This window comes from Myxocyprinus asiaticus, chromosome 40 (assembly GCF_019703515.2).
Source record: "Myxocyprinus asiaticus isolate MX2 ecotype Aquarium Trade chromosome 40, UBuf_Myxa_2, whole genome shotgun sequence".
NCBI lineage: Eukaryota > Metazoa > Chordata > Actinopteri > Cypriniformes > Catostomidae > Myxocyprinus > Myxocyprinus asiaticus.
The window spans coordinates 31875827-31898005 of record NC_059383.1 but is presented as its reverse complement, the minus strand read 5'-3'; the positions used below and the strand labels follow the sequence as shown (position 1 = coordinate 31898005).

General features: G+C 40.8%; 1 protein-coding gene across 10 annotated transcripts in view; it reads left to right on the top strand.

The window, feature by feature from the left end:
• The window catches only part of LOC127430571 (spectrin alpha chain, non-erythrocytic 1-like), a 54143-nt gene that overhangs the window by 19033 nt on the left and 12931 nt on the right, over window positions 1-22179 (top strand). For 6 of the 10 annotated variants that reach the window (XM_051680415.1, XM_051680411.1, XM_051680416.1 and 3 more), the window contains exons 2-35: window positions 2772-3011; window positions 4587-4712; window positions 5232-5372; window positions 5463-5743; window positions 5878-6022; window positions 6136-6290; window positions 6436-6571; window positions 6773-6874; window positions 6962-7099; window positions 7197-7307; window positions 7397-7474; window positions 7618-7773; window positions 7890-8094; window positions 8410-8591; window positions 8737-8980; window positions 9069-9191; window positions 9997-10214; window positions 10482-10574; window positions 10703-10837; window positions 10945-11093; window positions 11343-11402; window positions 11854-12052; window positions 12240-12344; window positions 12611-12643; window positions 12771-12806; window positions 18445-18492; window positions 19614-19705; window positions 19827-19971; window positions 20068-20249; window positions 20420-20519; window positions 20684-20881; window positions 20997-21143; window positions 21260-21363; window positions 21478-21640. In XM_051680415.1, the coding sequence (XP_051536375.1) occupies window positions 2775-3011; window positions 4587-4712; window positions 5232-5372; window positions 5463-5743; window positions 5878-6022; window positions 6136-6290; window positions 6436-6571; window positions 6773-6874; window positions 6962-7099; window positions 7197-7307; window positions 7397-7474; window positions 7618-7773; window positions 7890-8094; window positions 8410-8591; window positions 8737-8980; window positions 9069-9191; window positions 9997-10214; window positions 10482-10574; window positions 10703-10837; window positions 10945-11093; window positions 11343-11402; window positions 11854-12052; window positions 12240-12344; window positions 12611-12643; window positions 12771-12806; window positions 18445-18492; window positions 19614-19705; window positions 19827-19971; window positions 20068-20249; window positions 20420-20519; window positions 20684-20881; window positions 20997-21143; window positions 21260-21363; window positions 21478-21640 (4767 nt within the window). In that variant the 5' untranslated portion in view covers window positions 2772-2774. The remainder of the gene's footprint in view (window positions 1-2771; window positions 3012-4586; window positions 4713-5231; window positions 5373-5462; window positions 5744-5877; window positions 6023-6135; window positions 6291-6435; window positions 6572-6772; window positions 6875-6961; window positions 7100-7196; window positions 7308-7396; window positions 7475-7617; window positions 7774-7889; window positions 8095-8409; window positions 8592-8736; window positions 8981-9068; window positions 9192-9996; window positions 10215-10481; window positions 10575-10702; window positions 10838-10944; window positions 11094-11342; window positions 11403-11853; window positions 12053-12239; window positions 12345-12610; window positions 12644-12770; window positions 12807-18444; window positions 18493-19613; window positions 19706-19826; window positions 19972-20067; window positions 20250-20419; window positions 20520-20683; window positions 20882-20996; window positions 21144-21259; window positions 21364-21477; window positions 21641-22179) is intronic. The other 4 variants (XM_051680418.1, XM_051680417.1, XM_051680413.1 and 1 more) reach the window with 2 other exon arrangements.

Sequence of the window (22179 nt, the reverse complement as noted above, 5' to 3'; positions counted from 1 at the left end):
AAAACATATTTGCACAAGCAAGTCATACACATTATGCAAGTAAAAGTTTCCTTTTGCCTCTTTCTGTGTATTGTGTGTCCAAAGATGAGATCCACACACTGTTGTTGATCAAATGAATAAAAAGAAACATTAATTCTAATTATGCATGCATTGCATGGATGAGGGGAAAAAACCACTGTGCATCTTCTCTCTTATTAATGTTTGCTGCGCTCATTCAACCGTAAATGCTTGCGGAGCTGTTGTTCTCTTAAAGAGACAGTACCGATTTAGTGCTTGTTATACATATCAATGTAAACTCAATGCAAATTGTACAAGTGCATATAAACAAACATGTTACACAATGTAGTAATGTAGTAAATGTAATACATTTGTACAGTTGATGTCAGAAGTTTACATACACTTAGGTTGAAGACATTAAAACTAATTTTTTAACCACTCCACAGATTTAATATTAGCAAACTATGGTTTTGGCAAGTTATTTAGGACATCTACTTTGTGCATGACATGAGTAATTTTTTCAACAATTGTTTACAGACAGATTGTTTCACTTTTAATTGACTATATCACAATTCCAGTGGGTCAGAATTTACATACACTACATTAACTGTGCCTTTAAGCAGCTTGGAAAATTCCAGAAAATGATGTCAAGCCTTTAGACAATTAGCCAGTTAGCTTCTGATAGGAGGTGAACTGAATTGGAGGTATACCTGTGGATGTATTTTAAGGCCTACCTTCAAACTCAGTGTTTCTTTGCTTGACATCATGGGAAAATAAAAATAAATTAGCCAAGACCTCCACAAGTCTGGTTCATCCTTGGGAGCAATTTCTGAATGCCTGAATGTACCAAGTTCATTTTTATAAACAATAGTACGCAAGTATAAACACCATGGGACCACACAGCCATCATACCGCTCAGGAAGGAGACACATTCTGTGGTGCGAAAAGTGCGAATCAATCCCGAAACAACAGCAAAGGACCTTGTGAAGATGCTGGAACAGGTAGACAAGTATCTATATCCACAGTAAAATGAGTTCTATATCGACATAACCTGAAAGTCTGCTCAGCAAGGAAGAAGCCACTGCTCCAAAACCACCATAAAAAAGCCAGACTGCAGTTTGCAAGTGCACATGGGGACAAAGTTCTTACTTTTTGGAGAAATTTCCTCTAGTCTAATGAAACAAAAATTGAACAGTTTGGCCATAATGACCATCGTTATGTTTGGAGGAAAAAGGGTGAGGCTTACAAGCCGAAGAACACCATCCCAACCATGAAGCATGGGGGTGGCAGCATCATGTTGTGGGGTACTTTGCTGCAGGAAGGACTGGTACACTTCACAAAATAGATGGCATCATGAGGAAGGAAAATTATGTGGATATATTGAAGCAACATCTCAAGACATCAGCCAGGAAGTTAAAGCTCGGTCGCAAATGGGTCTTCCAAATGGACAGTGACCCCAAGCATACCTCAAGTTGTGGCAAAATGGCTTAAGGACAACAAAGTCAAGGTATTGGAGTGGCCATTACAAAGCCCTGGGCTAAAGCACATAACTGGTAATCAGAAGGTTGTTGGTTCAATCCCCACAGCCACCACCATTGTGTCCTTGAGCAAGGCACTTAAGTCCAGGTTGCTCCAGGGGGATTGTCCCTGTAATAAGTGCACTGTAAGTCACTTTGGATAAAAGCGTCTGCCAAATGCATAAATGTAAATGATCCTAACTGACCTAAGACAGGGAATGTTTTCTACAATTAAATGCCAGGAATTGTGAAAAACTGAGTTTAAATGTATTTGGCTAAGGTGTATGTAAACTTCTGACTTCAACTGTAAATATATACATATTCAAAGGCACAATCATACATTATGAAGTATTTTTAACTTCAGAAAACTGTAAATATTAAAGGATTTAACAAATAGGCTTGTGCCACATCTATGCAAAGGTTTGGTAATTTTTATTCTTATTTTTTTGCATAGTAGTTTTGATACAGTAGCACACAAATTATATATTTGTATAGTATAACTATTAAATAATTGTTTTGTGTAATTCTGTTTTCATTATTAGGTTCCAACCTTGTGAATATTTTGTTAAAAATGTGTGAAATTTCAAACAGTGACAATAGCTTCTTTCATTATTAAAAATGCAATTTCATGACATCATATAAATTGATAGAATGTGAAATACACAAGCTGAAATGTGATTAAAATGATCAAAAGCGAAATATGAAAATAAAATGTACTATCTTGCATGCTATATTGTGTGATGTCATATATATATATATATATATATATATATATATATATATATGTGAAGATGCCCTCTTCTCGGTTTGCTAAATATCTTTTTCAGTGTTCAGTTGCATTCCACTTACATGTCGTAAAAAGTCTGGTGAGTAAAAACAAAAATGTACTTGCCAAAGGCGATTCTTTCTCCTATGTGTCCATAGAGGTTTGCAATATGAAATAATCTAAAAGTACAGTGTTTACATTTTTCTATGTTAAATTACTTGGTAATTTAACAAACTTCTCCTTTAAATGAAAATGTTTTAGTACAAGTTTTCTGTTTGTTCTTTTTTACCATTTCCTGGAAGTTCTTCCAATTTCCCATTTCTATGACTGTCGTTCTTTTCCGAGAACACTACCTGTACTTTTTCCTCTTTGTTCAGGAAGAAAAAGATATTTTGTTTTCACCTTAATTGCTTCCTAAGCCCTAATTCATATGGAAGGACTTTAAGATATAGAGAGTTATTCCTTTAAAAAAATCTTTGCCCTCTTTTTAGAAAATGGACATCAGTGGAACTAAAGTTCTGGAGTCAGCGGACGACATCCAGGAGCGGCGACAGCAGGTCCTGGACCGGTACCGGCGCTTTAAGGAGTTGTCTGCTGTGCGCAGGCAGAAACTTGAAGACTCCTACCGCTTTCAGTTCTTTCGTCGAGATGCAGATGAGCTGGAGAAATGGATCCAAGAGAAGTTACAGATCGCCTCTGATGAGAACTACAAGGACCCCAGTAACCTACAGGTCAGACAATAAAACCTGTATTAGTTTCATATGTGAAACAATATTACTGCTCCTACTGCATCATGACTAAAAGGGGTAGAGGCAGTGGGCCAAACAGGAATGGGGGGTGGCTCTAATATCTTATAATCGTAAGTAAGTAATTAGACTGAGTGCCAGTCTAAAGCAGGAGAAGTGATGAGGGTTAACAACTAGTTAAAAGTAGTTAAAAAGTGCTGTACCCTCTGTTCTGTAATGAACTCCTACCATTATGATGCAATCAGCAGTGAAGCTTTACTTTATAAAGTCAGCAGAATATAATAACTTGAATTCAGCTAACTAACACATGCATAAAAAGACTCTCCCCGTGTCTCATCAGCTCCCTAGCTCCCTATGTCGTGAATCAGTATATCATGAACACAAATTCGGGCACTGGCAAAGGGGGTTCATCCACTGAACACTGGAACACTTGTGACTCAATCACCTGCAACACATTAACGAGCTCGCGCATTGAAGCGCAGCTGTTATTAATCAGCACCATTGCTGTATAAATGACACTATCGTTAATTTTTGTTGAAGATATTCAAACGTACAGTGTTGTTATATTATAATTATTGTATTAAGAAATACAAAAATTTAGGAGTGTATTTTAAAATTTATTTTAACAACTCAAACATTTAAAAGATTGTTTCACTTTCATGGTAATTATGAATGAAAGACATAACAAACAACATCTCTTTTAAAGAGAAAATAAGTCTTGGACTCATCATCTAACCACTTGAGAGACATCAGAAGACATGACGATGTTTCTGGTAAGGGAACATAGTGAGCAACAATGCTCCCTGGTTTTTACGGTGCATTGTGGGATTTTTTAGGGAGCAAACGTTTCATTGCACTGGAACGATTTTGCGATTGAGACAGCCCTAAAAATGGCTGACTCCCTGATCAGTGCCCTTGCTACTGAACTAGGGAGCTAATTGAGACGCACCCAGAGATCACAAAGTTTATGTTGTGAAGTATAAAGACCTAAACGGACATAGTTATGTAATAGATTTCAAATTTAGCCATATAAAGTGGCATAATTCATTGAAGAAATTAGTTATGGGCTGTTAATTCGGCCAGGCCTATTAAACGGCAGATACTTGGCCAGTTTGAGATTATCGGCATCGGCCAATTACTTTGCCCTATTGTCCAAATAACAGAAGTGGGCATTCCTCCTAATGTAAGTTCAAAATCTATAAATAGCCTTGTTGATCGAGTGCACATTTTCTGTTTTCAAACAGATGTTTTAGTGAATTTTAAGTAAATATTGTGTAAAATACTTGAATTTCTTTCAATTGAGCAATCTTGTTTGCTGTCACTGAATTGTATTTGCATTATATTGGCCATCCTTTCCTTTAGATATCGTTTTCAGCAATGACCATTAAAAAAAGACATATTGTTCAACCAGTTGTAGAAATGAAGTAGGGCCTATTCCAAAATCTAAAACTATTAGTGAGTTTAGATTATGAATTGTCTAAAAAGTTACAAATTGCACAGTATGTACCTTGTATGCACCGTTATCTTTCTCACACTAGATGTTTTTTTCCCATTTCTTAGGGAAAGCTCCAGAAACATCAAGCCTTTGAGGCAGAGGTACAGGCTAATGCTGGGGCCATCATCAAACTGGACGAGACCGGCAACCTCATGATATCTGAGAGCCACTTTGCATCTGAGACCATCCGAGTAAGAGACACTCTCTTTTTAAAATCACATGCTAGTTTAAAAAAAAACTGTGATAATGCAACCTAGTGCATATTCAAATGTTGGCTGCACTTTAGGTTTGACATGCAACACTTTAGTTAATATCATATTTATAATGTTGTAACGTCTGCCTATATGGATCAGTCTTTCACGCCTTACCGGACAGCTCAGCGACCAATAGTAAAAAGTGTCAATTATGGATCTTTTATTCAAGTAGGTGCTTGAGTGTGATGAAACATGTTTTCTGGTCAATTTGTCGTACTTCTCATTATGACTATGTGCATGAACCTTGAAAGACTTGTGTGCAGTGTTCCTTTTCAATCTACATTGAGCTTACTCTTGCTTACTCTTCTGCTGCAGTCCCAGCTGACTTTCTTTTTCAGAAAAATGCGTCTGCAGATTTCATCTGAGCTGTCCTAGAAAAAATCCTGGACTCTTTGAGAGAAGAGAGAGTTTTGATTTGATCCTGACTTTCTGTATTTGTTCCCTTCTTAAACTTAGACCCGTCTTGAGGAGCTTCACCGTTTGTGGGACCTGTTGCTACAGAAGACGAAAGAGAAGGGTGTGCGTCTCCTGCAGGCCCAGAAACTGGTGCAGTACCTGCGCGAGTGTGAAGATGCCCTGGACTGGATCAGTGACAAGGTGAGAAATATTATTTATTGCTACGATTACATTATGCTTGATTGATATTATATCATGCATCATATTCTGAGATACATCATATACTTATAGGAAGCCATTGCCACATCAGAGGAACTTGGGCAGGACCTGGAGCATGTAGAGGTTCTGCAGAAGAAGTTTGAAGAGTTCCAGACAGACTTGGCTGCCCATGAGGAGCGTGTGAACGAGGTGAACCAGGCAGCAGCTAAGCTGACCCAAGAGAACCACCCAGAGGCTGATCTGATCCTGAAGAAGCAGGAGGAGGTGAACGCTGCCTGGCAGAGACTGAAGGGATTGGCACAGCAAAGGCAGGGCAAGCTGTTTGGAGCTGCAGAGGTGCAACGATTTAACCGGTGAGTTATCCAAGACCGGAAGCGTGTTCAGCTGTATTTGAAAGCATATTTACAAATACAATTGAAATGTATGGAGAACATCTTCCCTAGTTTCTAAATATCTTTGGTTACTGACATTTTCTGGTGGCCTACAGGGATGTGGATGAAACGATCAGCTGGATTAAGGAGAAGGAGCAGCTGATGGCATCTGATGATTTTGGGCGTGACCTCGCCAGCGTTCAAGCCCTGCTCCGGAAACACGAGGGTCTGGAGAGAGACCTAGCGGCCTTGGAAGACAAGGTCAGTCCTAGCTTGTCCACAAACACTTAAGCAATGAATATCCCTTCAATGAATGAATTTTGAGGGGGCCAACCTCTGATAAATGGGTGTTTTGACATTTCTCCTGTCCTCAGGTGAACACTCTTGGAGGTGAGGCGGACCGTCTGCAGCAGACACATCCTCAAAATGCTTCTCAGATCCACCTGAAAAGAGATGAACTCATTACCAACTGGGAGCAGATCCGCACATTGGCGGCTGAGCGACATGCTCGCCTCAATGACTCCTACAGGTGAGTTAAGACACACCTACTGTTTATGATTTCAACAAAGATTTTAGAATATGCTTTCAACCAGGAACTCAATTCTTTTCAAATTAACTGGCTGATAAGATTTTAGTTTTAATTGATTAAATGGTGCATGTCATCTTGTTTCTAGGCTGCAGCGCTTTACTGCAGATTTCCGTGACCTGACCAGCTGGGTGACTGAGATGAAGGCTCTGATCAATGCAGATGAGCTGGCCAATGATGTGGCTGGAGCTGAGGCCCTGCTTGATCGCCACCAAGAGCACAAGGTATTTTAGAAATCCTCTAAACATTTTATTACAATATAGCAATGGGAAAAGTATGCCCCTTAAATTTATATCTCTTCAACTAAGACTTTACTTGAACACCCTGCTTAAACTGTTAGAGTGCTAATTTAGTATTGCATTTTGTTCATGTTAATCTACCAGGGATAAAGTCTGACAATTAATGTGTCTGTAATTTTTCAACAGGGTGAGATTGACGCTCATGAAGACAGTTTTAAATCTACTGATGAGGCAGGTCATGCTCTGCTGAATACTGGGCACTACGCTGCAGAGGAGGTCAAGGAAAAGGTATGTTGGTTCTGTTTCTGTGAAGTCTCACTTAAATTATGAATTGGACCTCAGATTGACTGTCAGTCATTTTGTGTTTCTGTGTAGCTGGGTATCCTGACAGAGGAGAAGGTGTCATTGCTGGAGCTGTGGGAGCTGCGCAGGCAGCAGTATGAGCAGTGCATGGACCTGCAGCTGTTCTACAGGGACACAGAGCAGGTCGACAACTGGATGAGCAAGCAAGAGGTAAGAAACAGTCTTGTGATCCAACTGATTTGGGGGCAAAGATGTTTGGTTTTACATTTAAAATGGGTTTACATTTCTTAATCTGTCTTCCCCCAAGGCTTTCCTGCTAAATGAGGATCTTGGAGACTCTCTGGACAGTGTTGAAGCCCTTCTGAAGAAACATGAAGATTTTGAGAAATCTCTCAGTGCCCAGGAAGAGAAGATCACTGTAAGAAAGCACACAACATCTTGCACACAATGCAAGGCTTTAAATTCCTTTTACTGAGTTTTTCCTCTATTCTCCACTGAAATATACAGGCCCTGGATGAATTTGCCACCAAACTAATCCAGAACAACCACTATGCCAAGGAGGACGTGGCCACCCGCAGAGATGCAGTAAGTGGAGACTAGCACCCTGTACCCATTAAACGTCCTTCATTTCAACTTAGCAAGCACTTTCCTCCCCTCAGTGATTGCTGACAGAAGTGCTGAATCACTGGCAGTGCGATGATTTTAACACCCCCTTCTTTCTACCTCAGCTGCTGAGCAGACGCAATGCTCTTCACGAGCGCGCTCAGAATCGCCGTGCCGCCCTGGAGGACTCATTCCATCTGCAGCAGTTCTTCCGGGACTCAGACGAACTCAAGAGCTGGATCAATGAGAAGATGAAGACTGCCACTGATGAGGCCTACAAGGTATGTTCTTCTAGAAATGTCATTCTTATAAGAGCTGTTGGCACATTTTGATGTCAACCATTCAATATTTCTTTCTCTCTCATGCCCTCTCCCCTTCATTGTTGCGTCTTCCTCAGGACCCATCCAACCTGCAGGGGAAGGTGCAGAAGCATCAGGCCTTCGAGGCCGAGCTCTCTGCCAATCAGAGCCGCATTGATGCACTGCAGAAGTCAGGTCAGGAGCTGATCGATAGAAAACACTATGCCTCTAGTGAGGTCTTCACTCGTATGGATGAGGTCAGCTCTCAGTGGAAGAAACTTCTGGAAGCCACTGAGCTCAAAGGTGAGAAACTGCTCAGGAGTGTGATAATGACAAGTTACTACTTCAAACAATATTTAGAACTGACTAAAAGCTTAAATATACAGGATACAGAAAACAGGATAAAACAAAGACAGGCTTAAATCTGTTAGTATATATCTTAAAAATACTATATGCAAATTAATAAATTATACTCTGTGTGTGATGAAATCCAATTTTTTTTTTTTTTTTATTGTAGTTCACCTTTTATATGTTTTCTTTATCTGTTTTTGTAATGGTAAACATGAATTAGCACACATGGAGATTTTTTTTAGTGATATTTCATCCTTTTCCTCTCAGGGATAAAGCTGCGTGAAGCAAACCAACAGCAGCAGTTCAATCGAAATGTGGAGGACATCGAGCTGTGGCTGTATGAGGTTGAGGGACACCTGGCTTCCGATGACTTCGGCAAAGACCTGACCAGCGTCCAGAACCTTCAAAAGAAGCATGCTCTGCTGGAGGCGGATGTGGCTGCCCATCAGGTATCAAACTCATTTTTAAAGTAATTAAAGAAAGCAGCATCTACAAGATGTTTAGACTGTGTCTTGTTTGATTCTGTTTAAATGAAGGTTTTCATTCATCGAAACTGTCTTCGTCTTAAATGAGGGCTTGTTTCTCTCTTGACAGGACCGTATTGACGGCATCACCATCCAGGCTAGGCAGTTCCAAGAGGCCGGCCATTTTGATGCTGATAACATCCGTAAGAAACAAGAGGCTCTGGTGGCACGTTATGAGGCCCTGAAGGAACCCATGGCAGCCCGTAAGCAGAAGCTGTCTGACTCCTTGCGGCTGCAGCAGCTTTTTAGAGACGTGGAGGATGAGGAGACCTGGATTCGAGAGAAGGAACCCATTGCTTCCTCCACCAACAGGGGTCAGTGTACAAACTAAATTACATGAGATGAGATTTTGTTGGCATTCAATTTATATTCATAGATCAATGATTTCTCGTACCCTCTCAGGTAAAGATCTTATTGGAGTACAGAACCTTCTGAAGAAACACCAGGCACTGCAGGCGGAGATATCTGGCCATGAGCCCCGGATCAAGGCTGTCACTCAGAAAGGGGAGGCCATGGTGGAAGAGGGTAAGATTTATTTATTTCATTTTCATAAGATGCTGAAAAGATCTTTATTTCGAGAGTCATTTGTCTATTTAAATCCCAAACTGACCTTGTATTAGGCATTTGCTAAAATAGATAAATGATTCAAGCTTTTAATTCTGAAACCTATGTAGAAAGAATGATATTTTGCATAAATAAAGGGATAGTTTTTCCAAAAATGAAAATTTCATTTACTCACCCTTATGCCATCCAGATGCGTTTCTTTCTTCTGCTGAACACAAAGTTTTTAGAAGAAGGTCCATACCACTCCAGTGGTTAAATCTATATCTTTAGAAGTGATATGATAAGTGTGAGTGAGAAAGAGATCAAAATTTAAGTCCTTTTTTACTTTAAATTCTCCTCCCTGCCCAGTAGGTGGCAATATGCATGAAGAATGCGAATTGCCAGAGACAAAAGAAGAATGTGAAAGTGGAGATATAGTGGAGAAAGTTAAATATACATAGGATTTAAATATTGATCTGTTTCTCACCCACACCTATCATATCGCTTCTGAAGACATGGATTTAACCACTGGAGTTGTATGGATTATTTTATGCTGCCTTTGTGTGCTTTTGGAGCTTCCAAAATTTTGGTCAACATTCACTTGCATCGTATGGACCTTCAGAACTGAGATATTCTTCTAAAAATCTTTCTTTGTGTTCAGCAGAAGAAAGAAAGTCAGACACATCTGGTATAGTATGAGGGTAAGTAAATGATGAGAACCAAAATGGGTAAACCACTCATTAAAGAATGTAATTTTGAATAAAATTTTACATTTTAACCATTTTAGGTCACTTTGCTGGGGAGGAGGTAAAGGCTAAGCTGCAAGAGCTGCACAACCGTTGGGACGGACTGAAGGGAAAAGCAGCCCAGCGTAGACAGGATCTGGAGGACTCCCTGCAGGCCCAACAGTACTTTGCTGATGCCAACGAGGCTGAGTCCTGGATGAGAGAGAAAGAGCCCATTGTTGGAAGCACTGACTATGGCAAGGATGAGGACTCTGCAGAGGTAAAGAGGGAGAAAAGAAAAGGAGAATGGCTGGATTTTATCTAGACTTTCCTTCCTGGGTTTAGAGGCTTGAAATTAGTTTTAACCTCATATTTGTTGCAAAAGTAAAACAAGCAATTACATGTCAAAAGTAATTCAGTTGTCACCACCGTATTAATAATTACTTGTCAATTCTTAGAATATCTCCCATACATCGTAAGCTGTCGCACTTACGTTTGCATATACAAAATTGGATGGGTTCTGAAATCACTGCTTTTTTACCTACAGGCTCTGCTGAAGAAGCATGAAGCATTGATGTCTGATCTGAGTGCATACGGCAGCAGCATCCAGGCCCTGAAAGAACAAGCTCAGGCCTGCAGAGTAAGACCATATAGTTACTACATCAAAAACTGTTTTTGGAATTCTTACAGTATGTTTTTATTTCTTAAAAACAGACTAATTGTTGTTCTTTTTGATTCTTGTCAAACACATCTGACTTTCATCAACAGCAACAAGTGGCCCCGACTGATGATGAGACAGGTAAGGAGCTGGTTCTTGCTCTGTATGACTACCAGGAAAAGAGTCCACGTGAGGTCACCATGAAGAAAGGCGACATCCTCACTCTGCTCAACAGCACCAACAAGGTGATTGTTATTTGGGTTGTAACAAAACATCATGTGTTCCTTAGCATGCCAGTTTGGTTCTAAACCCAATAAGTATCATGTAAACAATATCTTATCTGGTTCCTCAGGACTGGTGGAAAGTGGAGGTGAATGACAGGCAGGGCTTTGTTCCTGCGGCGTACGTGAAGAAGTTGGACCCAACTCAGTCTTCCTCTCGCGAGAATCTGTTGGACGAACAGGGAAGCATCGCTCTGCGACAGGACCAGATTGAGAACCAGTAAGAGTCGTTCTGTTTTCGGTTTTCTCATTAAAAGACCATTGACATGTTTATTGTAGTAACCTTTGAACCTATCAACTTACTGTCTGACAAAATCATAATCAACTTTCCGTCTTTGGGTATCTGCAATGACTAACTCTTTCTTAATTATGTTTCTGACCCCTCGGTACTCCACTGCTTTGTTTCTTTCTTTCTTTCTTTTCTTGAATTAAATTCTTGCATGTGTCTACTTGCCCTGCCCTGTGGCAGGACTGTGGTCACCAAGGAGGTGTGCAGCGTGTCTGTACGTATGAAGCAGGTGGAGGAACTGTGAGTAGGCCCAACTTATGGCATACCTCAATCAAAGATACTCCATTATTGCAAAACACTCTTCCTCATTCCCCTCGGCATCTCTGCATTTCCTTCACTGTTGATGATATGTTCTAACTCCCTTCCTGTTGTGGCTATATCTCTCTGTCCATCGATCTGGGCATCCTCTGTCCATCAAATCATTGTCTTATTCTTACTGAACTCTTCTATTCCATCGAGGGATAGAAGTTCACTCTTGTGAGGTGACCCATCAATGTTGTCATTCTGTGCTTGTCCTTTCAGCTAGAATTGGTGTCTGGATTTTCCATGTTTCATTCTCCATTTTCAGTCACTGAATATGCAGATTTATTGTACATCTTTCCATCTTTCCTGCCTCCCTGTTTGAGAGCATGCGATTGGCAGCATGGGCATTGCATTGAAGGCACTAATCCCTCTATCATTTTTTTTCCAGGTATGGTACACTGCTAGACTTGGGAGAGAAAAGGAAGGACATGCTGGAGAAGAGCTGCAAGAAGTTTATGCTTTTCCGTGAGGCGAACGAGCTGCAGCAGTGGATCTATGAAAAAGAGTCAGCGCTTACCAATGAGGAGGTCGGCTCTGACCTGGAGCAAGTGGAAGTGCTGCAGAAGAAGTTTGATGACTTCCAGAAGGTACATTGCTCCTGATCTGGGAGGACGGAAACATTTAGACATAAAGCCTTGAGGTGTTTTGAAGTAGCACAATCTTTATTTGGTTTGTTTGGCGAGGACATCTAAGTAATGGTTCCATGTATCAATAAACACTAGCATTAGCTACTACATGTTCTCCATTTGTGAGCTCCCATGTGTTGTTTACCAGGATCTGAAGGCAAATGAGTCTCGTCTGAGGGACATAAACAAGGTGGCATCTGAGCTGGAGTCTGAAGGACTGATGGCTGAGGAAGCTCCGGTGGTACAGGCTCAGGTAAGCAGATAACATTTTTACACACCTCATCATCTATGTTTTTAACAGTAATTCTTCATGCATACATCATGATGTCATTTTTAAAATATGTGCCATTTAGCTCATCAATTTTTTGTTGGAACATTGTAACATGTTACAGTTGTATACTTGGTAGTAATAGTATAATATACTAAGTATACAACTGAGCTTTTGAGTAATTTAAATAAGCCTGATTTTTTTCCTTTCTCTTCCTCCTTTTATCACTCATCCCTTCATCCATCCATCAGCAACAAGAGATGCTGGGCTCAGCTCCTGACAAGGTCAATATTGTTTTATACCCTTCATGTTGTCTGTACAATGCATTGATTGTCTGCAAGGAACAAATACATTAATGTCAGTTCATGTTACCATGTTGGAACTGATTGCATTTTGTATTCCAATTCACAGGATGAAGCAGACTCCAAAGGTGCCTCTCCATGGAAGGTAATGTAACATTATGTATTGAATTTGAAACTGAAGACATAACCTGTTGGATCATTGAGATTGATGCAGTGTTTTAAATCTCCTTTGACCTGTATTTCATCCACAGTGGAATTTGGTTCTGACTGTGGTTACAGAAAAACCTGATTTTCTTAACTCAAAGTGATAATCGGGAGTCACATGACGCCATGCGAGGATCAGACATGTGAACGGCGAGCTCTGCGCTCTTTGCTAGTTTTAACAATAATATAAACCGGTGAGATTCGATACACTCTGTTTCATAACTGTTCTAGGAGGGCAATATGTCAAAGAATTCAAGATCCTCGGGCTCTGGAGACATTAAAATCCACTTACGTGCTCAAGCTGTTACCCCCGAGAGGGGTGCGAGCCAGGGAGTTGATTCGGTCGGGGAAGTGCGGCGAGAGATGTTGAACATGTCGGCAATGCTGACGAAGGTCGTTGCTGACTAGGAGGATCTTGCTGTAATACGTCGATCAATCTCTGCCATGGAGGTGAAGTTCTCTGAGATAGATACAAGAGTGGGGGATGTTGAGAAACGGATCAGTTATCTGGAGTCGTTGGAGAGGGAATTATCTGCTAATCCGCTAGCAACCAAGATGGATTTGGAGCGTGTCTGGGAGAAGTTGGAGAACATGGAGAACTGTAGCAGGCAGAATAACGTCCATATTGTAGGAATTTCTGAGGCCGAAGAGGGTCGGGATATGGTGAAATTCCTGGATGGGTTCCTTCCAAATCTGCTCAACATAACAGGCCATAAGCTAGAAATCAAGCGAGTTCACAGGGTTCTGACGTGGAGATCCGCAGAGGGAGACAGGCCCCGATCAATTCTGGCCAAATTTCTGAGATCATCTGAAAAAGATCTTGTGTTACGTGAGGCGAGGAGTAAAGGAAGGTTTTCTTGGAAAAACCACAGAATTTTCTTGTTCCCAGACTATGCGAATTTGACGAGAGAAACGTGATAGATTCAAGGAATGCAAGAATGGAATACATCAACGGAAGGTCGCTTTTGCACTGATATTCCTGGCAAGCGATGTCCTTCAAAAAAGTCAATGGAGTAAGTTAATTTGTGGTACTCACGTTGTAGCCGAGTGGACCGACTCACTGATCATTCACTTGACTTTTTTTTTTTTTTTTTTTTTTTTTGTGCTGGTTCCGCCTAGAGGCTGGAGTTTATTTTGCAGAGTGGCACACCTTCGGGGCAGTTTTGTGGATGAATCTACATGCTCTTTGAGTTTGTTCTGCCTATTGGCTGAAGTTTGTTTTATAGATGATCTTTTGCTGTGTAATTTGCTTGAGCAGTCCGACGGCAAAGTTGTCGCGGGGGTCCTCGTAGGTGTACATGGACTGTTTGAGTTTGGAGGGATTGACGGCAGTTGGCACTGTCGTGCGCGGGGTTAATGTACACGTTTTTCTTTTTTCTGTTTTTGTTCCAGGGGATGTTTGGGTTTTAATGGTCGTACCAATGTTGGAATGTGGTCTTTATAATCTTGTTTTTGACACACAATCTATTTTTTTCTTATATGTCAAAATATCAAATGTTAATATGAGTGGATTGTCTTTCTCCACGTGGAATGTGAATGGGTTAGAGCACCCCATAAAAAGAAGGAAGGTTATTTCTCTTCTTAAGCGTAAGAAATATGATATAGTCTTTCTTCAAGAAACACACTTTCCTCCGCAGGAAGCGGAAAAGTTTGGATGGGGTGGGCATTTATTTTATAGTGCTGGCTCGAGTAAGAGCAGGGGAGTCATTACACTGATAAGTAAACATCTACAATTCAAATGTCTCAAACAGAGTAAAGATAAATTAGGAAGAGTCATTATTGTTTTAGCTGAAATTCAGAGGCAAAGTCTTATTTTGACTAATATTTATGCACCTAACATGGATGATCAGGGCTTTTTTTATAGATCTTGAAGGGATGTTGCAAGCTGCTGGTACCCCTCATGATATAATATTGGGAGGAGACTTTAATCTTTTGATTGACTCAGTCCTTGATTATAGTGAAGCAAAAGTGTGCAAGCCCCCTAGAGCAACATTGATGCTTACAGATATTTGGAGACTTTTGAAACCATCTGTTAGGGACTATACATTTTTTTCATCAGTCCATAAGATTTACTCTGTAATAGATATTTTATATATATATATATATATATATATATATATATATATATATATCTAAGTCCCTCATTTCATCTGTTTTTGATTGCTCAATTGGAAACATTTTAGTCTCAGATCATGCCCTGGTTTGTTTAGATGGTGTGTTGCCACATATATCTTTTTACGTTACATAAAAATTGTTGTTTTAATGTATCCCTTTTGCAAAATCCTGAATTCCAACAAATGCTAAAGACTGAAATCAGTGTCTATATGGAGACCAACTGGTCCTCAGTATCCTCTGTGGACGTGGCTTGGGAGGCACTTTAGTTGGTTCTTAGGGGCCGAATCATACAGTATGCCTCATTCACCAAAAAATCTAAAGCACAAGAACTTGTGAAATTGTAAGGGAATATTAAAAGTGCAGAGGCAGAGCTGAAGCACTGAATGTCATCTAATGGCCTCAGAGAATTGATCCGATTGAAGTACAGATATAATACTGTTTTGTCATGGAAGGTGGAGTACTGGCTATTCAGGGCAAGACAGTCATACATTGAGTCAGCGGACAAAGCAGGAAAACTTCTGGCTAGATATATAAAACAGAGAGAGAGTCTTTTTCTACCATTCCCTCAGTGAAATCTGCTGGTGATGAAATATTTACCTCAGCCATTGATTTTAATAATGCTTTTAAAGAATTCTATCTTGATCTCTATAGTTCCACATCTTCGTCTACTGAAGAGGATATTAGAAACTTTGTGGAACCATTAGAACTTCCTAAACTGATGACTGAGTAAAAAAATTCTCTTGATTCTGAGATAACCTTGGAGGAGCTTGGCGAGGTAATTTTGGCCTTGCCTACAGGTAAGGCTCTGGGGTCAGATAGATTTCCCGCAGAGTTTTTTAGCTCTTATACTACAGAACTGATTCCACTTTTGCTAGAATTTTATACAGAATCATTAAAGAATGGAAAGCATCCGCCAACCATGACACAAGCCCGGATCAGTCTGATTCTTAAAAAGGACAAAGATCCAAGCGAGTGTAAGTGTTACAGTCCAATTTCCCTGATCCAGCTAGACGTTAAAATATTGTTAAAAATGTTGGCTAACCGATTAAGTAAAGTTATTTATACATGGGGTTGGGATTATTCTGGGCCGTAACTCTTCTGATAACATTAGGCGTTTCATCAATATCATGTGGTCAGTGGCGAATGATCAGACTCCGGTCGCTGCCATCTCACTTGATGCTGAAAAAGCGTTTGATATGGTAGAATGGGATTATTTTTTGTACAATTTTGGAAATGTAAGGGTTCGGTAATACTTTTATTGGGTGGATTAAGTTACTTTATAGACACCCAGGAGTGGCGGTTCAAACGAATGGATTAATTTCAAATTATTTTACTCTGGATAAGGGCACCTGGCAGGGTTGCCATCTTTCCCCCTTATTGTTCTGTCTTGCCCTGGAACCGTTATCAGCTGCGATAGGAAAGGAGGAAGATTTTCCAGGGGTGGTGGCAGGTGGCGTGGCACATAAGCTTTTGCTTTATGCAGATGATATTTTATTATTTGTCTCCGACCCTACTAGATCTATGCCTTGCCTCCACAGAATTATTCATTCCTTTTCCAAGTTCTCAGGATACAGAGTGAATTGGTCTAAATCCGAAGCTTTGGCTCTGACACCGTAGTGCCCGGTAACGGCTTTTCAGCTGGGCGCCTTCCATTGGCCCAAACAGGGCATTAAGTATTTGGGTATATTATTCCCAGCATATTTGTGTGATTTAGTTAGTTAATTTTGACCCTTTAATAAAAAGGTTTTCGAGCGATGTGGGCAGGTGGGCTTCATTACATTTATCTATGATTGGGAAGGTTAATGTTATTAAAATGAATTGTATTCCAAAATTCAATTACCTGCTACAATCTCTCCCTATAGATTTCCCTCTCTCTTATTTCAAGCAATTTGATAGCATAGTGAAGTCTTTCATTTGGAATGGTAAACGTCCCATAATTACATTTCAATAAGTTACATAGGCCGATTGTTGTTATTATTATGCATTCGGTCTCAGACATTTGGCTCATTGGTCGCTTCCACCTGAGAGAGCCCCTCCCTGGTTTTGTATTGAACAGCAAGTTCTTGCCACTATTTTGCCATTGCAAAGCCTTTCTATTAAACTAACCAGAGAAGTTAAGTTACACCGTTATCTCCCATTTGCACTCGGTATGTATAAAAGAGTGTTTAATTCGGACATTTATATAAATGTTGCCTCGAGCATATGGCTGAACCCAAAATTATGTATAAATTAGTCCCCTTTCTGCTGGTCAGAGTGGATTGTGAGGGAGGTTAATACGCTTGGTGACCTATATGAGAGTGGAGTGTTGAGATCCTTTAAAAATATGGTTCAACATTTTGGGATTCCCAGGTCTCAGTACTTTTGGTATTTACAGCTGCTCCACCTGCTCTGTACTATTTTTGGGAGTAGCATACACCCCCCTAAAGCGGCAGATACTCTGGGAGTGGTGATTACTGCTTTTGGAAAAGGTCATGAGGCATCAGTGTATTACTCCCTGCTAATTCAGAATCTGGGGGACGGAGCTTCAGTTTCTCTCAAGAGATTATGGGAGAAAGATTTAAACTTGGTATTGGAGGAGGGAGTGTGGGCTGGGATTCTAAAAAACATCAAGTCTACATCTAGAGATGCAAGGGTGCGCCTTATGCAATTTAAGATTTTACATCGATTCTATTGGACCCCCTCTAGATTGTATAGGCTTGGTCTTAAAGACACATCCACCTGCTGGTGATGCCAATCAGAAGATGGGGACACAACCCATGTTTTTTGGTGGTGTGTTAAGATCCAAGAATTTTGGTTGAAGGTTCAGAGTTTTATGTGTGACGTATTGGGCACTCAGATTTCATTTTGCCCCAGACTCTGTATTTTAGGCGATGGGGCAGTCATTAATATAGGGGATAAGTACATAAAGAATTGGGTCCTGGTCAGTGTTATGATCAGCAGACGGGTTATTCTTGGGGGATGGAAGTCAGCTGGAGTGCCCTGATTTCGAGAGTGGTGCACGGAGATGGGCAGGGTAACGGCATTTGAGGAGATGTCGTATAGAAAGCTGGGTAATCTGGGCTTATTTGATAAAAAATGGGGCAGATATTTTGCCTTTTTGAAGGCTCTCGGGGAGGGGCAGTGGAGTGGGATCTGTAGTTTTAAATGTGTATGTGCAATTTTATTGTTTTTTGAAAGTATATATATATATATATATATATATAAATTTTTTTTATTTATTTTTTTCTGTTTCTAAATATTTATGACCACTGGGGTGCGTGTTTGTGTCGGAAATGCCGGAATGTTCGGGGGGAAGGGTTTAATTTTATACAATTTAATTCCGCATTTTCTGTTACGTTTGTTGAATGGAATCAATAAAAATTGTTAATAATAAAACTCAAAGTGATTGTCTCTTGACATTGGATTTTTTCTGTTCTTTCCCCACCCTCTGTCTGTTCCTTGCTAATTTTTCCAACTCAATATAGTCTGTTCGCTTGGCTGTTCAAACAACGGCCAACTTTAATACTATTAAGGTAAGATTCCAGGTTTCTCCCTCAAACCTGTCTTCCCCGAACCCACCTCACTAAATCCTGCATCATGCTCCCTGTACCTGGAGGACTAACTCATCGTGTTGGCCTTGCGCTCTTACCATGGTCTCTGGTTCCCCATGTCTTGTCCCATTACCGAGCCATCACAAAAGTGGAGTTGCACCCCCCTCCTTTGTCTCCATTCGTGAGATCTGCTTTCCATCCTGTTCATTTAAATAACTTCTATTAATAGTCTTGATGCCATCTGTTTTGGTGGGGGTATAAACAGCTTTTCTAGAATGTATTACTGCTTCTTTTTAACTTTGTGGCAGATGCATCCACCCAAGTTTTTCACATTTTCTGTTTATGATCACTCATCACATGCGCTTAAATGTAATATAACTTTTATGTTTGTGGCACTCATTCATACTGTTGCTTTTGCTGCTGTTAAGATGAGCACAATATTGCACAAGGGATTTAGAAGCGTGTTATGTGGTGCTTTTGGTAGTGGATGATCATTTTATTAATCAGTATTTTTGTCTTGTTTTCCAGTAAAAATATCTAAACATCCTTAAAACAATATAAATGTACTTGATGCAGCATTATCTCACCCTACTGGTAGATTCTTCTTTCTTGTTTTAAGCTTAAATCTTAAAGGGATAGTTCACCCAAAAATGAAAATTCTCTTATCATTTACTCACCCTCAGGCCATCCCAGATGTGTATGACTTTCTTTCTTCAGCAAAACACAAATGAAGATTTTTAGAAGAATATCTCTACTCTTTAGATCCATACAGTGCAAGTGAATGGTGATCAGGCCTTTGTAGCTCCAAAAATCGCATAAAGGAAACATAAAAGTAATCCATATGACTCCAGTTTTTAAATCCATATCTTCGGAAGCAATATAATAGGTGTGGGTGAGAAACAGATCAATATTTAAGTCCTTTTTTACTCTAAATCTCCACTTTAACTCTCACTTTGAAAGTGAAACTAAACAGGCACCACACGTGACTTTCAGATGTAAAAGTGAAAGTGGATTGAGATTTAGAGTGAAAAAGGACTTCAATTTTGATCATAGGGAGCCACAACGTGATCACTGGCTATTCATGATCATGTGTTTGTGTCTAGGAGCTGAACAACCACTGGAGGGCCCTGCAGCAGCTGGCCGAAGACCGAAGTAATATGCTGGGCAGTGCTCATGAGGTGCAGAGGTTCCACAGGTATAGGCACAGATAAACCTTAAAACAATCCATCATACATAAACTGTTAGGATTTTGTTATATTTGTGTGATTTGAACCACATTATGTGCAGTGGAACACAGCTCTTTATCTGATTTTCAGGGATGCAGATGAGACCAAAGAATGGATTGAAGAGAAGAACCAAGCCTTGAACACCGATAACTATGGCCATGACCTCGCCAGTGTGCAAGCTCTGCAGCGCAAACATGAGGGCTTTGAGAGAGACCTGGCTGCTTTAGGTGACAAAGTAAGATACACCTGAAATACACAACGTTGGTATGTTTTCACTGGTTCATTCTTTTGCTTAAAACATCTGCTAAATATAGTCCACTCCCTGTGTCAGGTGAACTCTCTGGGCGAGACTGCTGAGCGCTTGATTCAGTCTCATCCTGAGGCTGTGGATGACATCCAGGAGAAATGCACTGAGCTGAATACTGCCTGGAGCAGCCTGGTGGGCCGCGCTGACCAACGCAAAGAAAAACTGGGCAACTCTCACGACCTGCAGCGCTTCCTCAGTGACTTCAGGTGAGGAGAAAAAGGCAGTCACAGTAGATGCTAAACGAAAAGCTTTGAGAAGCTAGATTACAATTTGGAGTCCCATCCTGTGTAAATGACATCAGAGCAGTAAAATAAAACACTACACATTCAAATGGAGCTTCCAAAACAAGCCTTCTGTTCTCACATGTTCTTTTCAGGGATCTCATGTCCTGGATCAATGGAATCAGAGGGCTGGTGTCCTCTGATGAGCTGGCCAAGGACGTCACTGGAGCTGAAGCCCTGCTGGAGAGACACCAGGTGCTAAATGCCATTTGGACTCTGGAACAGCACCAATATTTCTTGAAAAGACATTACAAATTAACACACTTTTATGAAGCTGTATTACTTGATACAGAAAAGGGCTACATTGATTATTTGACAGAGTTTCAATGACTCTCGTGTTGTCTGTCCACATCTTGTAGGAACACCGCACTGAGATTGATGCTCGTGCCGGCACCTTCCAGGCCTTTGAGCAGTTCGGACAGCAGCTGCTGGCCCGTGGCCACTACGCCAGCCCTGAGATTCAGCAGAAGCTGGAAGCTCTTGACCGCGAGCGAGCTGACCTGGAGAAGGCCTGGGTGCAGCGCAGGATGATGCTAGACCAATGTCTGGAGCTGCAGGTGAGCAAAGACCATGTTTACATTTAACACACAGATACAAAAAACCTAGACTCCTAGAATGAAAACCTTGAATGATGGGAATATCCATCAATTTACATGTTTTGGTCTTCTGCAGCTATTCAACCGTGACTGCGAGCAGGCTGAGAACTGGATGGCGGCTCGAGAGGCTTTCTTGGCCAGTGATGACAAGGGTGATTCCTTGGACAGCGTGGAGGCTCTCATCAAGAAGCATGAGGACTTTGACAAGGCCATCAATGTGCAGGTCAGCCAGCACCATCATGATATGATCATTTTGCTGAGCTCTATATTGTTTTAACCTTTGTGGAGTTTAGTGACAATGTTTCCTGAGCTAACCATTTCAACACGTGTATCCCACAGGAAGAGAAGATTGCAGCACTGCAGTCTTTCGCTGACCAGCTCATTAGCGCTGATCACTACGCCAAGCCTGAAATCTTTGAACGCCGCAATGAAGTCTTGGACAGGTCAGTGTTCTCCTGTTTCGTTTAACTCAGAACAAGTGAATCCATTTGACTGTTAATTGAATTTCTGTAGCGCTTATGTAATAAACTAATGAAATAAGTCCCCCTGACCATCAGGTGGCGCCGTCTAAAGGCTCAGATGATTGAGAAACGCTCTAAGCTGGGCGAGTCTCAGACTCTACAGCAGTTCAGTAGAGATGTGGATGAGATTGAAGCATGGATCAGTGAGAAGCTCCAGACCGCCACTGATGAGTCTTATAAAGACCCCACTAACATCCAGGTAATGTCACACTACAGGTCGCTTGCATCACCTTTAAGGAGTATCAGAAAAAGTCAGATGTGTTGATATTTATGCAAATGTATTAAGGTTATCCACCTTTTTCCTGGGGGTCTTACTGGGGAAACGAATGTGGGTGTGACTTCCACCAGAATCTGTTCTATAGCATTTGCTACCTCAGTAATTTTAGACCCTGTTTACAGATGGCAGTAAGACGTGTTTCTGATGATCTGATCACAAATGGTCAGCTCTATATAGTTGTAAACGGTGTGCAAAACGTTTTGTGATTGGATCACTAAAAACACATACAGAGGAAGTCAAAAATGCACGTGGCCACATCACATTTAAATGGCATCCTAATTCATCCCAGATGGCATTGACGCAACACCTCTCACCTGTCAATCACCCGCGGCCCACCGAACAAACATTTTAACTTACATGTGGATTTAAAACCACTGTCCGATCGGACAAATTTAAAAAGCGATTACAAACCCAAGGACAAGAAATTCACGGCTCTTCCTGAGTATGTCTGTCTGATATCT